We start from the raw sequence: 15,944 nt of genomic DNA, 5'->3' as shown, positions 1-15,944 counted from the left end.
TGAGGGGATTGGGTGACATGATGCCAAAGATCCCTTCCAGTTATAACCTTCTATGATTTTTCCGTGAACAATATTTGCGAGAGAGTGAAAGCCTTCTATACTGCATAGGTAGCTGCTTACACTCCTATACTGTCTAACATAAAGGAAGTGATGATGGCGATGATGATAATGATGATGATGATGATGATAGATGTAATTTAATCTTTCTTCATTGATTCATCAGGCATTTCAGAATTATGTCTCCTAGTGAGCATGAATTCCCATTGTATAGCACTGTAAACCAGGAGGTAGAGGAGAATATATAGTAACTACAGGGAGTAAATACCGTGGATGGCGTTGCTGTTGTAGTTCCTTTATTCTTCCATTATTCCAATGGCATCATGAGCGTGATGTCTTGACTTGCATGTGAATTGGATTTAAGTGAAGCAGAGCTGTGTGATGTTGTCAGAATCCTTGACACCAGTTTGTCCACATGTTTTCTTGTCCCTTTTCTTAAATGTGAGCTTTTCTGGCCCCCTTGACCAAATAAATGGGAATTTCCTCTATTTTTTGAATTTGGATTAAATGGGAATTTCCACTATTTATTTTTGCGAGGAGTTCTGCTTGAGCAGAATTCTCTATGTTTCTAATGATATTTGTACCTTGAAAATCATTAGCTTTTGGGGAATTTCTCCCATTGCTCTGTGGGGCAACCTCATGGGCAACTGAATGAAGTTGTAGTGATAGGTCAGGAGGTTTGGGCCCTTCCAGGTGAGGCATCTTATAGAAATGACACAGAACAGAAGAATTCTCCAAGGCCTTTGCCAGCCTGTCCAGAACCTAGGGAGGACCAACGGTACTCTTTCACTTGAGGGTATATTCACTACTAAATTAGTAGTCACACTAAATTAGTATGAGGACCAGAATTGAGCAGATGAGAGTTTCTGGTATATGGTTCTAAAGTCGCATTGTCTTTTACACCTATCATCGCATGTTGCCAAATAAAACTTGAATTACCTATGTTTAGTGTGGAGTTACAGATTATTTTTAAAACATTGTGTAGTATATAGAAGAACAGATGGTTTGGGGCTTAGTCCTAAAGAACACAGGCCTACCCTGGACTCTCAACTCAAATAAATCCAGGCTGCTCAGCCTTCAAAGAAATACTAAGTGGCAGCATGGACTGCTGAGCCGTCAGGCAGAGGGCCCAATGGGGTGCTGTCTTTGTCTTCAAAGGCCGGCTCACTTGCCTCTTCCTCTCTGAGGCTTTTCCCGATTCCCTTGACTGCTGTGCTCAGACCCCAACTCCTTGAATTTACTATTGGCTTCTTCTATATTTTCTATTTACCAGTATGTGTAAGTGTTGTTTCCCTTGATAGAACTGGGACTGTTTTATATTTTTCTTTTTCTTTGTATCCCCAGTATCTGGCAATGTGTCTGACATTTATTAGGCGCTTAATAAATGCTTATGGATTGATTCAATGATTGCTTTGGGCCCTGAATATAATATTTTCATGTGTACAGATCTGAGAACCAAGTTTTAAAAAGAAGGCTTGAAAAGCCTTATTCAGCTCTTTGGCCTTTTCTTCATAGACCATTTTCCTTCACCCCATTAAAGTTGGGAGCTGCACTTGGACAGACTAGTGAAGGGTGATTTAAAATGGAGTACACATATGGGAATCAGAGGCAGCTAGGTGGTTCAGTGGATAGAGTGCTGGGCCTGGAATCAGGAAGACAGGTTCAAATCTGTCCTCAGACACTTACTAGCTGTGTGACCCTGGGTAAGTCACTTCACCTCTGTCTCAGTTTTCTTATCTGTAAAGTGAGCTGGAGAAGGAAATGGCTAACCACTCCAGTATCTTTGCCAAGAAAACCCCAAATGGGGTCATGAAGAGTTGGAACAACTTAAAAACAACAATAACCACCTCTGAATCCAAATCCAGAATTCTTTTCACCATATATCCCAGCCACCTCACTATTAAAACCTGTGGCCCCAAAGCTACACATGGGGTTTATACAGATTGGGCTTAATCTTGAAGGTTTCTTGATAATAACAACATGTTTTTGGCTCATGCCCCTCACTTAGTGTTTCTCAGGAATTTGGTTCACGTGTAGGACTTTGCAAAAAAAAAAAAAGCGAAAGGGCCTGATAGTTGTCTTGCAGGCACTTAGGCTAACAAACAATTGAATATTGGAAAAGCTTGATTTTACCCGGAAAATAATCACCAACATAAAACATAAAAGGGTTTTCACTAGAGCTCACAAACCCTCACAACATTTCTCCTTCCTTCTTGAATGAGTCCCCACTCCTCCAAAGAGCTAAACAGTGCTTCAGACTTATAATAGTACCCTGGGGTACAAGGTTTCTAGAGAATCGAGCCCTTTCTTCCAGGCCTGCAGAGTTCACATAATGGAAACTTATCAGTGAAGGGCAAAAAAGTCCAAGTTGGGGCCTCTTCACATTGGCTCTGATGCTTGCTGCTTTTGTTGGATCCAGGAAGTTAGCACTGTCCAGGGACGCCTCTTCTGGGACCAGGAGGCTGAGCACAAGAACTTGGCATTGTCTAGGAACTCCTCTGGGTCCATTTGATTCGGTACAGGGATCCCTCTACCCTGCCGTTCCTTGTTTGCTGGGTCACTGATGCTGATTTGCATTTGTGCCGTGCTGGTGTGGCCCAGAAGAGCCTTTCTGGTACTCTTTTTGCCATCAGGTAGTTCTGTAAAACAGCTGGTCCCCTAAAGCAGACGTCAAAGGGTCATATAACATCATAACCTTGATTATGGGTAACTGGAGTCTGTCTGCGTCCAACCAGATCCCTCCCCCTTAATATTATTTTATTTTTTCCAATTACATGTAAAAGTAGTTTTCAACATTCACTTTTATAAGGTTTTGAGTTCCAAATTTCTTTTCTCCCCCCTCCCCAACACAGCAAGTAGTCTGATATAGGCTATATATATGCAATCATATTAAACATATTTCCACTTTAGTCATGTTGTGAAAGAAGAATGAGAACAAAAGGGGAAAAAAACATGAGAAAGAAAAAACAAAAACCGAAAAGAGAAAATAGTATGGTTTGATCTGCACTCAGATTCCATATTTCTTTCTCTGCATGTGAATAGCATTTTCCACCTTGAGTCTTTTGGAATTGTCTTAGATCATTGTATTGCTGAGAAGAGTTAAGTCTCTCAAAGTTGGTCATCAGACAATGTTGCTGTTACTGTGTACAATCTTCTAGTTCTGCTCACTTCACTCAGCATCAGTTCATGTAAGTCTTTCCAGGTTTTTCTGAAATCTGCTTGTTCATCATTTCTTGTAGAACAATAGTATTCCATTACATTCAAATACCACAACTTATGCAGCCATTCCTCAATTGATAGGCGTCCCCTCAATTTCTAATTTTTTGCTACGACAAAAAGAGCTGCTATATTTTTGTACATGTGGGTCCTTTCCCCTTTTTTATGATCTCTTTGGGTTATAGACCTAGTTGTGGTATTGCTGGATCAAACGGTATGCATAGTTTTATAGTCCTTTGGGCATAATTCCAAATTGCTCTCCAGAATGATTGGATCAGTTCACAATTCTACCAACAATGCATTAAAATTCCAATTTCCCTATATCTTCTCCAACATTTATCATTTTCCTTTTTTGTCACATTAGCCAATCTGGGAGGTGTGATGTGGTACCTCACACCAACCAGCTTTTTTTCTCTGTCCATCTCAGTCATGGTCTCTTCATCGGACTTTCTCTGCTCTTCTTCTGACATGCCAAGTCCAAGGATGTGAACTGTAAAGCTTAATTGGTCTAGAGATGGAGAAAACCACAGAGGCAATCTAGTCCAACCCAATGAGACTCAATGGGGTTAAATGACTTGCCTAAAGTCATGCAAGTAGAAAACATCAGAAGATAGACTTGGAACCTAGGTCTTCTAACTTCAGAGTCAATGACTTTTCCATTGTACCCTGTAATCCTTAATTCAGTATAATATAAGCTCATTGAGGGCAGGTATTATTTCACTTTTGTGTTTTTCTTCCCAGAATCTACTATGATTGTTCCTGGCACATAGAAATTACTTAATAAAAACAGCTAATATTTATATAGGCTTTAAGATTTTCAAAGAATTTTACAAAGCTCACTTAATTAAATGCTTGTAGATAGATTTTTTTTTGTTTACATCGAAAAAGGCAGTAACCAGTGCCAGGTGAGTTCACAGCTTATCAAAGAGTTAAAGAATGATTCAGGAGGGTCTTACCAGGCTCCTTCTTAGCATGCCCCAACTGTAATTTCCTATTAAAAGACCCAGGGAGGGAAGTAGGAGAAGGAAAATTGATTAGGTAAATCAGTGAGTTCACTTATGATTCCGCTCTATGAGTCACAGTGCAGATTTTGGTAACATTTTGCATTTTATAACAACCTTGCATCATAGACACTGCAGGTATTATTAACCAGATTTTGCAGATAAGGAAACTGAGGCCTGGATTATTTAAATGAGTTGTCTTTGGTCGAAGTGGTAGTTGTGCCAGAAGCCAAAATTCAAACCTAATTCTTCTATCTGTATGTCTAGAGTCTTTCCTGCCACCCCAACACTGCTGGAAGCCTGCGGTCAGGAAGACCTGAATTCAAATCTGGCCTCAGACAGCTGTGGGAAGTCGTTTAACCTCTGTCTGCCTTCGTTTCCAAATCTACTTTATGGGGTAAGTTGTAAGGATCAAATGAGATATTTGTAAAGCATTTAGGGTAGTGCTTGGCATACAGTAGGTACTTAATAGATGTTTCTGACCCTGTGATTATCTTCGGAAAAGTCACATTACCTCTCTGGGTCTCGGTTTCCTTACCTGAAAATAAGGAAGCTGGACCAGGTGAACCTTTAGGCTCTGATGTTCTATAATTGGTTCTTCAGCATTTTTGGGATGTCTTGCCTCAGGAAAGAGTAGTCATCCAGTTCACTACTGAGAGTTGTGGTTGGAGTTTTATTTATCAACTCTAATCATTTGTTTGTATGATTTCATCTCTTCTGCCCTCATTAGTCATTAGTGTCAAGAGTTAAAGAAAAAACATGTTTGACTTTCACAGTTGTGAAGTTCAGCTCGGCTCAATAAATATCTTTCACACACTAACGCTAGCAATCAAAACACAGGCTATCACTTAATTTAACAAATAATTACCCTTCTGTAACAGAGGGATAAACAGAATTCCGTCTTATGAATTGCTAATTGTTTTTCACTTGGGGGATGATAGTTCCTGTTCAGGTCTTTAGTGATAAAGATATGGATAACTGCAGCTGGAATCACCTTCAGGATCATTTGTCCAAACTTCTCGTTTTATAGATGAGTAAAATGAGGCCCAGGATGATGTGATTTGACTTACTCAAGATATGGTAAAAGAATTTTGCCAGAAGGAGGCAGGGTGAAATCTTCAAAAAATCCGTGGTGTCTTATTTACCTAAACCAGTGGGGCCATATTGCATGCTAATTCAACTATTTAATGCATGCCATTTCTTCCTTCTAGGCAAGGGAAAGATGAGAGAGATTGTCAGTTAGAAAGGGATGTTTAAGAGATAGAGAGAGGGCTCAGCTGCTGGGGAATAAGGGAAAGTGGTAACAAAAATCGCTTCTTAATAGTTTTAGCTTGCATCATATGATCCAGTACAGGGATGTGGCCTTTTGACCGAATGGGATCAAGTCAAAGAAACTATATCTTAAGGATCTAGAAGGCCACATGTGGCCTTAAGGCTGCAGGTTCCCCACCCCTGATCTAGCAGGGAAGGGTGCTGGACTAGGAAGGAGCCACAAGAACTGGTTCTAGTCTTGTCTCTGTCCATGCTCAAGTCTCTTTGCCCCTCTGAGATTCCTCATCTGCAACATCAAAATAGCATCGAGGAAAGTAGGTCATAGAGAGGTGACCTCAGAGCTGCAAAGACCCCCAGTTTCAGATTTTTGCATCTGTTGTCAAATATAGTCACTGTGTTTTGTTAAACTTTTTTCTTTGTTGTGAGAGGGTTGTATGGGGGTATGATTATTGCAAGTAGCTTTGCAGTAAAAAAAGCATAATGCAAAGTATTTATAATATATTTTTAAAAGCAAGAAATGCATGTTGTAACTAGCTCTCTCCCCATCTTTGGGATCACTTTGAATTGTGTTCCTGATTATTCTTCAAGCTCATCATGTTCCTTTCCGAGTTTTCTGTTCTTTTCCCTACACTGAAATGTCGGGTTTTTTTTTCCATTGGTTTGCTCCTCTCTTCTTTCTTTTGTATTTGCCTCTTTCATTCAAGAAGCACGAAAGTCCCTTTTGCCTTTCAGTTAATAGAGAAGAAAAGTAAACATGAGGTTTTGGCCCTTCTTTCTCTTCCAATGACTTTTCTTCCATCTCTATTTTCTACCTGCCAGATTTGTCAGTTTCCTTCTGGTGTTCTAAAATCCAAGAGGAAGATGCTATCCTATCTTGCTCTATCAGTATTTTGCATCTCCAGGTCCCTAGGCTAGAACCATTAGAGAAAGTCTAGTATAGAGGAAAGAAGGTATGCCTTGCAGACAGAAAAACCAGGATTCAAATTTTGCCTCTGACATATGTAACTGTGGTATCTATTCTGAGCAAACCATTTAACTTGGTAGTTCTCCTGGCACTCCTGATGTTACCGGCAACTTGACTTGGCAGTCTTATCAATAGAGGGAGTTTCTTGGCACTGCTAAAATCACCGGCCCAGTCCCCTTCCCCCCAGTAAAAATCCCAGTGTCCCCTCAATCCCTCCAAAGTTTCTTGCCCACCTTGATTGTCTTTCACTCTGTTTTTTAGCCTTTCACGCTCCATAGCTCTTATCCAAAAGATCCATGTGTCTGCCATCTATGTGACATTTCAAAATTGACTTTGTTTGATTGTCTCTTTATATCAGGATACTAGGTATTGCCTATTAGCTTTTCGAAGTCTTGAAATAAAACATGTACCAACATATGTGTCTTGTTTTTAAAGTAATATTTTATTAGAATAAGTCAAACCAGAAAACCCCATGCTCCATCATTTTTCGAGTTTGCCTGGAACGCCCAGAAGTCAGGCTTCCCACATTTCTCTAGCACTAAGCCCTTTGGGCCTCTATATACCAGCACTGAAACAACAGAGGAAGTGATGCTCACTTTGGGGCATCTGCTGTCTTTACAGCTAATGTTTAAGACTGAACATTTGGTCAGCAAATCCCATATTATTTCCAGATTTCTTGGACATAAAGAGAACTTTCTTTACTGGCCTTCAAAAAACCACTGAGCTAATTCCTTAAGGACTCATTATAATCAGATCATCGAAAACCAGAGCTTGCATCTTGCAATCTCATGTGAATATTTGCTTTTCAAGAGCAGCCAGGCCTGAGGTATCTTCATGCCTCCAAAGGCACAGGTCAGGTGGTTGAATCAAATAGCCACCTGATTCTCACGTCCCAACAACGAGCTGTGAGCTGTCCGTTGTAAGCAGAAGCTGAAATTTGCTCTCTTCCCCCACCCTCTCTCCCCCAAGCCCTTTACTCCTTGCTTTTGGAAAGGCACTAAAGTCTATTCCCCTCCCCGTCTCTCACACTTTTGCTGCTGTTAATCATAGCTTTGTGTTGGAGTTGAATGGACAGGTGGCTGGACAGGGGCCTGGGCACATTCTCCTACCATGTGGATGGCAACTTGTGCTTGCTGAATCTCATTAAAGAGGATGCAAAAACATGCCCTTTGGAGCCAAGAAGGGATTAAAATGTAAACCCTGGCAGGGAAGCTCATTCATCAGGCAAACCCAGGGAGGTGGGGGAGAGATCCACCCTTTCCTTGAAAGTCTTAGTGAGGACCTTGCTTTGCACTTAGCTGGCAGCTCATTGAACAAAGACCAGAATAAAAAAAACATTCCTAATCTGGCCAAAGGAGCCCAATGGGGATGTGAAACCCTGCCGAGCTGATAGCCTCTGGAGGTGGAGTGATCGGGCCTGGCTCTCCAAAGTACGATTTGGCATCTATTAGTTGGTTATGATTTAATTCAGCAAGCATTAATTAAGCACCTCCCGTACTGATGCTGGGGAATACAAAGACGAACAACGGAAAGCAACCCTTGCCCTCAAGGGGTTTATAGTCTCCTGGTGGAGAGGGGATTTCGCATGCACAGAGATAAGTAAATACCGGCTAATTGGAGGAATGGGAGAATATTTTTAAAAAATCTTTTTTAAGTGAGGGGATGCTCAGGAAATGCTTTACGTAGATGCTGGCCCTCTAGGTTGTTCTGAAGGAAGCTAGAGGTAGGTGAGGAAAGAATGGATTCCGGGCGTGGGGCGGGGATGGAAAAGACGGGGGCAGCTTGGGTAAAAGGAGATAAACTGCTGGGCATTATTAAAATGCTCAGACCCTGAACCGAGTACTGTTTTACAAGGCAATATGTGCAAATGTGTATATCCCTTTAAAAAACAAAACAAAATAAAAACCTGCCCATCCCAAACCCCCCACCCACCCACAGTCACCAACAATCTCCAACAGCTAAAAAGCTGGACACTCAGGAGCAACTGGTAAAATACCTTTGAAACCCTCCTCCTCCCCCTCCTCCCCCCTTCCATCTCTAATCAGGAGACTCAAATCCCCAATCTGAGTCAAGAGCTCGGGGAGAGGCAGACGGGGAGGACACATTGGCAGGCATAGATGTATCAGTGTCACCCTTGGAGATGTTAGATTATTGACCCTTCCCTCCCCCCGATTCATTATTAAAAATTGCTGCTGTCAGAAATTAAATTCAGTTGTATAATATGGAGGGATGATCATAAATTCTCATTTCTTCAGGCACCGGGGGGGATACATGTGACAAGATTTCGATTCTCTTCAATTTATGCTTTTAATACATTTCCCAGCGTCTCCCCAGCTCTCTCTAATCAGCTGGGCTTGTGTTCCTCCGTGATTCTCCACCAGCATTACTGGTAATTACCGGCGCAAGGTTCACGCCAGTGAATTCAGCTGGGATTGACCAGGAGTGTGTTCAAGCTTGAGCCCATAGCCGCCTAATCCAAGGTCCCCCTCGTAAATGTTTTCTTTGCTTGGAGTCTTCGGAGAGGGTTTTGGGTCCTGTTCCAACCCTGCAGAGGGGCTGGAGGGCAAGGCGGTTTCCTCCTGGAAGTTCATGGCCAGTTCGTCGTGCGTCACAATGCAGTCTGTGTCATCCTCCTTCAGATGATCCTGGGGGTTTGAAAAGGTAAAGGGGTTCACAATAAAAGCAAAACATATCCGGACACACTTCCTCACTCCACCTCCCCCGGCGCTCAAGAAAACTCAAGGGGAGTTTTCCTTCCCAATAGACCAGAATGCTTGCTGTGAGATCGATAAACTTTCCTTCTTTGGGAAGGATCCCCATTTCTCTCTCTTCCATTTCTGCCTCCGTGGGTAACAGCATATGGCATTATCATCCTCATTAAAATGGATCCTTAAAACTCAACTTGTCAAAAAAAAAACAAGAGAGAAAGTAAAGTGTAGTACCATCCTATGGGAGTAGGAGACCACCTATGGGATACGTATAATTAAATTGAATAAGTATTTATTAAATGCCTCTGGGCTAAAATCTGAGGTGGGTGCTAGAAGTGAAAAAACAAAAACAAAACTCTCCCAGTTCTCAAGAGACTTATTATATTCAGTCATTTCATTAGTATCACATGGGTAAAGCTGCTTCGAAGGTGGTTAAAATTGAGTTCGCTGGACATGTTTGACAATTGAGTGAACCATAAGATCTGAACGTATTCCCTAGCAGGAAAGGGACTCTTTACCATGGACTGAAGAAGCTGAAAGGGGCAGGACTTGGTGGTGTCACAATCTTGACGTGGATTCCTCATCTCAGGATATCACAGAATCTATCTAAATATCTATCTATGCACACATACAAATGTCTGTTTGCTCTGATTTTAAGATATATGACATTTGCCATGCAGAGGACTTGGCAGTTACAAAGCTGAAATAGTGTGTCTGAACTCTAAAAAAAGGCTGGGAATCACTATAGAGGAACATGGAATGAATTTAGCTTAACCAAGACAGTCTGGGAAATTGTGAGTTCTCCCAGATGTAAGTTCCCTTGGAATAAGGAATGAGGTTGAAAATTCCCCTGCCATGGATTCTGGAAAGGTCAAATGAAATGACCTTGGGGCTAAATTCCATGACCATCTGATTTACTTCTAATTGTACTAATTGGTTCTTGGCAATTTCACCCACTCCCTTGAATTAAAAATTTCCAAATGCAGCAATTTATGAGAGCATAATTTTTTGTTCACATACTGTCCAAGTTCATTTTATGCCTAAAAAGTTGGTAGAATTATTATTGGTATTATTACAAAAACATTAAAACTCAGTCTACCATCATATCTTCACAGAGGCTAGAAATGCTGCACCATACTGTCCCCTCAAAGACAGTCCCCTTCACCTCCCCTTACCTATGGAATAACAGCCCGCCTGTCGATCTTGGTCTCTTCAGATATTCAACAAGTTTGTCGTGTGTGACCATCTACTCACCCCATATGCTTTTGGACTAGTCAGCAATTTGGAAATTGGATTACACCATTCTGGTAACGTGGTCGTGAGCGGTGGGCCAGAATGAGTCAAAATTGGTTTCAGATATCTGCACAGTCTGTTAAGGAGTATTTTCCAAAATACAGCAATGGAATTTCACTAGTTCAATTTACAATAAAGAAAAACAAAACAAAACAAAAACAAAAACCAAAGCCCAAACCTTTGCATTCAAATCAAATCAACAAGCATTTACCAAGCACCTACTGTGTGCCAGGCATTGTGCTAAGCGCTGGGGAGGCAAAGAAAGGTAAAAACCAGTCCCAGCTTTCAGTGAAAGAAATGAGCATTATACACAGCCATCAAACCCATTAACTCACTCATTCTGCCATCGTAAAGCTCACAGTCATTTACCCTTTTCCCCTGCAATTAAAAAAAAAAACTGAGGTCAAACCTTCCTGCCTTGATGTTTGCTCCTGCCTTGTTGGTAGCATTCCATAATCATGAGGAAAAAAGTGAATAAATTTGGATACTGTATTCAAAGAGAAATTGAAAAATATCTTAGTAAAGAGGACACTGATTATGCAATCAAAAGACCAGAGTTTCCTCTCTACTTCTACAATTTACTGTCTGTGGGCCCATCAGACTCTTAAAAGTCTCCATTCCTTCATCTGTACAAGGGGATAATAATGCTTGAATTAGGTTTTTGTGTGCAAAGCACTTCCTAAGAATTACATGATAATTTTGTTGTATGTTTGAAAGGAATAGCAAGTTGTGCATAGGAGATTTGCAATTTCATGTGTAATCATCTTTTTTATTGTACTATGTTATGGAAATGCTTGTTTTATTACATAAATTAATAAAAATAAAAAATAAAAGAATTATACTATCTGCTTGAGAGAGCTACCTTAAACAATAATGTAGATAACCCATGTTTTCTTAAAACTGTACACAAGGCCTTACTCTATAGTCATGCAGAGGCAGAAATATTTCATGAAATATTGAATAATTTCATAGCTGGGGAGTGAACATAAGTTGTTTCTCCAAACTACTTTGTTTGCACCATTCAACATATTCACTTTATACTTCATATACTTCATACCTCAATGCATCTCTATCTAAAATTATGCAAATAACCTGGTAACAGACTTATCCTATTGTCTAACACCTGTCTGTCCTGTCTTTATGTTCCAGAGTGCTCTATCAAGTTCAAAGAAAAACCTGCTTACGGAGAGACATTATGTTTTGCTCTAATCTATCAATAACAATCCACCTGAGAATCTCTGTGGCTGACTTCGCCTTTGCTGAGAGCAAAGTAGTGAAAGTGTTTCACAATTAGAAAAACATGGAAAGACTTGGCATGAAGAGAGAGGGAGACAGTTTGGAACTTAAAATGTAACAAAAAAAATAAATTTAAAAAAAGAAACTAGGTTTTAAGCTTTATGCTATTTGCTCTGTTTGGGGAATATTCCACCTCATTGGCTTCTTGACTAGGTCTGATAAATGAAGAAAGGGGAAGAGAAAGCATTTAATCCATGGTGGCTCCTCTTGCTGTTCCATCTACATTGTCTCCCATGTCTCCCATGGATGGGCTGATCTGTAGCTACCTTTTCCCTATCTCACCCTGCCTACCTTGCTGCTGGACAATGCTAGATTCTCATTCTCATTCCACATTCCTCTGGTCTGGAGTGGCTGTCCTACAGAAGGAGCAGTAGTGGTGAGAGGCTTCCTGGTAATGGGCACAGAGGAGGTTCATATGGAGCCTAGAAGTATCTGGGATCTCACTCTGGCTGAAAGTTATTTTCTCATAGAAAAGTCTCAAAGCAGGAGGAGCCTCACCTATGCAAACTTGTGCCTGAGAGAGAAGAGGGGCAAAGAAAATGTTTAATGAATCTCCGAGGGCCACAACCCAATCTGATTCAACAAACATTTATTTAAGCTCCTATGTTCAAGACACAGTTCTAGGTGCTGGGGATATCATTCTACTGAGAGTATTCTTTAAAAAACATCTCATGCATTTTTTTTAAGAGAAAGAGAACCCTAGAGTATTAGGGTTAGAAGGGACCTAAGGAATCAATCAATCCAGATCCCTCATTTTATGAGTAAACTGAGGTCCAGAGAAGGAAGCTCACTTGTATAAGGTCATGGAGTTAATGAGAGAGCTGGGACTGAAGCCAGATCTCTTTATTCTGCTATATCATACTGCCTCAATAAATGACTTTTAAAAAAAAAGTATTTCTATTCCCAACACCTAGAACAGTATCTTGCACAGAGGAAGTACTTAATAAGTGTTTGTTGAATTGAATCAAAATTAGGACCAACTCAAAGGTTGACACTAAGGGTCAATAAGAAGGATTGCAAATTCTCTGAGTTTCCATTATTACCTGGCAAGTATATCTACAAAGCTGAAAATCCTTAATGAATTTCCATTAATTTTCATTACAGAATGTGATTAGCTTCCATTTATGAATGAAGGAACTTAGATCGAGAGATGTAATGATTGCAAATAATCTAGAGGTTCCCTTAGGTCTCTGTGCCATTTGCCCTTACCACCATCATCAAGAATAATTCCAGCACTTGGTTGTACAAGATTGCACACCAGGTGTTACATAAAGGAAACCAGAGAACCAACTTCCTACCACCTAGAATTACAATATCATCTATTTTAGGTCTGGAAGGGATCTCAGGGGTCATATAGTCCAACCCCCTCATTTTATAGACAAAGAAACAGAGGTTCACAGATGTAGAAGTTAGCTCAAGGTCATAAAGATAGGCTCATGGCCAAGAATTGAACCCAGGCCAGGCTGGTGCTCTTTAGCTTGCCATCAGAGGTAGGCATACACATCAGGAGCTATCGGCAGATACAAGAGAATGTTGCACCAACAGCTGAATGAACTTTAAAAGTATTTACATTATACATAGTTCAAGGGTGAAGACCTAGTGATGGACTATACATCCCCAAGAACCAGCTTGCCAATTTGGGAGAGGTTACTGGGTGATGAATTTTCTCAGTCACACTAACTCACACAGACCATGCACCAGGGGCTCATAATCTACATTGGTGGAAGGACTAGTGAAAATATTGATGTAAAAATACCAAGGCTAAATGCATTTTAAAGGAGGAGGATGGGGGAGGGTAAGTGCATGATTGGAAGCAGGTCAAGAAGACCAGTCATGAAAATTCCATTCAAATGCAAGGAACTGATTTTTCTCTGAGTAACCTTTTCTGTAGATTTTTAAGCATTGGAGTTTTGAGAACTATTTAAATCAGAGAAGAAAGATGGCATTCATGGCTAAGAGTGAAGGAAAAGGGAGGCAAGTAGTTTAGGCCTATGATGAAGTTTCAGATTCAGGAAAGCAGTGAGTGATGAAGGTAGGTTTTGAATAAGAGCACCATTGAAAAATCACAGGGAGGGGAAGGAGTGATTGAAAGAGTTTTTGGTCAAGAGTTCTTGAGGAGACTGCCTGACACCCAACTGAACAAACCAGTGTTGATTGTTAACAACTGAGATGCTTAGCTGTAAAAAGTGGTGCAGTGAATAGAGTGCCTGGCCTGAAGTCAGGAAGACTCATCTAACCTCAGACACAGCTTATGGGTTGTGTCACTGTGGGCAAGTCACATACCCCTGTTTGCCTCAGTTCCTCATCCATAAAATGAACTGGATAAGGAAATGGCAAACCACTCCAGTATCTTTGCCGAGAGAAACCCAAATGGAGTCACGAAGAGGCAGACACAACTGAAAATAACTTGAACAACAGAAGCAAAAAGCAACTGTGGAGCAGATGAGTTAGTTTAAAAGTTGTGTTCCCTGTAGGTCTAGGGACTAGACCTGGGGTTTTATAGGTATAGAAAACTTCCTCTAGTAATACAGGTAGGCACCTTCTTTGTGTCCTATAGTTTTAGCCTAGGGCATTGAAAGGTTCATCAGTTTGTCCAGAGGTCTCACAGCCACTGTGTCTCAGAGGTAAGATTTGAACCTGGGTTTTCCCATAGGACTAGGTGATTTTTGGGAGACAGGCTGTTGGCTATAGCATTTTTTCATGATGGATTTTTTGGCTTGTTTTTTGAGGGAATGGTGATAGTGAGAGGGCACAGAGGTCTGTATTCCCACTTGAGATCCAGAAAGTATAGAAATTGAATGACCTGGAAGGTTTATACTACATTTTTCTTCCTGTCTTAAGCATAACCTTATTCTGTGGGCTCTATATGTGAGCTGATCTTCCTGTTTTCGAAGAAGGAGACAGGCTTGAGGAATGCCTCTATATACTCTACCTTATTAAAAAGAATAAAGAGTTTCTAGATAATATGGAGGAAATAATCCAAGAGGGAAGCCAAGGAGGAAACTATGTTCTGGGGAAAATGAAGGAAACCAAAACCAGTATAGAGACTGGTGAGTTGAAGAATGTGTCATAATAAAAAAAAAGAAATAAACTCAGAGCTGCTGGAGCTATGTAATTGATTCTGATAAAAGGTGAGCCTGGATTTCTGAAGAAATAGAAGCATCTAAGTTCTATGGCAAAATAAGCAGGTGCTAGCATATTAGAGGAAACTCACTTTTGGTCCCAGGATGATGAAGCAGTGGCTGAATGATCCCTGATTAGAGGCACTAGGAAGAGGCACAGTCTTCTTGGTGACAAAGAGCTTGTGATGACTTGCTAAGAATGTTGTTTCAGGTAGAATAGATCTCTGGTTATTCTGAGGTCCTGGATGATAAGAGAAGGACCTGGGAGCACAAGTGATTTTTTCATTTTTTTTTTTTACTAGTTAAAGATTGTACCTTTGGAAGGGAAAGGAAGATGGGAAGTGCACAGCTGGCTGTGCAGATGGCACTGATGAATTTTTGGACTGTGGCTTAAGATTCTAGAATGATGGGTTCCTGGTAAGGGAAGGAGTTCACCTCATGAGGCCTGGGAAGAATGTATTTGGCAGGAAGCTGGTTGAACTAATCATGAAAACTTTAAATTGAAATTTGAGAAGGAAGAAAAATGCTCAGATAAATCTATAAAAATGGATGCGATGTGGAGGAAGACAGCAATTAAGACATAAAGTAATACCTGGCTTATATTTTTATAGCTCCTTACAAAGTATTTCCATATCTCATGTGGTGCTCATGACAATAATGTGAAGTACAAAGTATTATTATCCCCATTTTACAGATGAGCAAACTGAGGTGGAGAGAGATGAAGGGACTTGCTTGTGGTTTCCAGAGTATATTAAAGACTTGATCCAAAATAGATCAAGGAGATTAACAATGAAAGGTAAATGCACTGCGTGAGTCAACTGGTTTAATATTATTATTGGAAAGAAAATAGAACTACTCAGCTGTTTGCTTCAGTTTTCCCTTAAAGGAGCAGGATTTTCAAACTGAAAAAAGGTGGAATGACTACAGCTGAGAGGGAATCGAAACCTGGGACAGATGAGGAAAGAATAAGAGAGCTCCTAGTTAATGTAAGTGAATTCAAATCTATGCACTCATA

General features: G+C 40.6%; 1 protein-coding gene and 1 long non-coding RNA gene across 4 annotated transcripts in view; one reads left to right on the top strand and one right to left on the bottom strand.

The window, feature by feature from the left end:
• LOC110197213 (uncharacterized) overlaps positions 1 to 15,944 on the top strand; it is an 81,721-nt gene that overhangs the window by 22,691 nt on the left and 43,086 nt on the right. For 2 of the 3 annotated variants that reach the window (XR_013483387.1, XR_013483385.1), the window contains 2 exons: positions 4,542 to 4,671; positions 11,661 to 11,896. This is a non-coding gene — a long non-coding RNA (uncharacterized LOC110197213). Of the gene's footprint in view, positions 1 to 4,541; positions 4,672 to 11,660; positions 11,897 to 15,944 lie in introns of those variants that run through there. The other variant, XR_013483386.1, reaches the window with a different exon arrangement.
• The window catches only part of SLC9A9 (solute carrier family 9 member A9), a 745,308-nt gene continuing 736,297 nt past the window's right edge, over positions 6,934 to 15,944 (bottom strand). Inside the window, exons 15-16 of the mRNA XM_078147547.1 lie at positions 10,473 to 10,578; positions 6,934 to 9,155 (exon numbers count right to left, since the gene is read on the bottom strand). Of these exons, the coding sequence (XP_078003673.1) occupies positions 8,919 to 9,155; positions 10,473 to 10,578 (343 nt within the window). The 3' untranslated portion in view covers positions 6,934 to 8,918. The remainder of the gene's footprint in view (positions 9,156 to 10,472; positions 10,579 to 15,944) is intronic.

Source organism: Phascolarctos cinereus, unplaced genomic scaffold (genome assembly GCF_003287225.1).
Source record: "Phascolarctos cinereus isolate Bilbo 61053 unplaced genomic scaffold, phaCin_HiC Scaffold_7;HRSCAF=346, whole genome shotgun sequence".
NCBI lineage: Eukaryota > Metazoa > Chordata > Mammalia > Diprotodontia > Phascolarctidae > Phascolarctos > Phascolarctos cinereus.
This window is presented reverse-complemented; position numbering and strand designations above follow the sequence as displayed.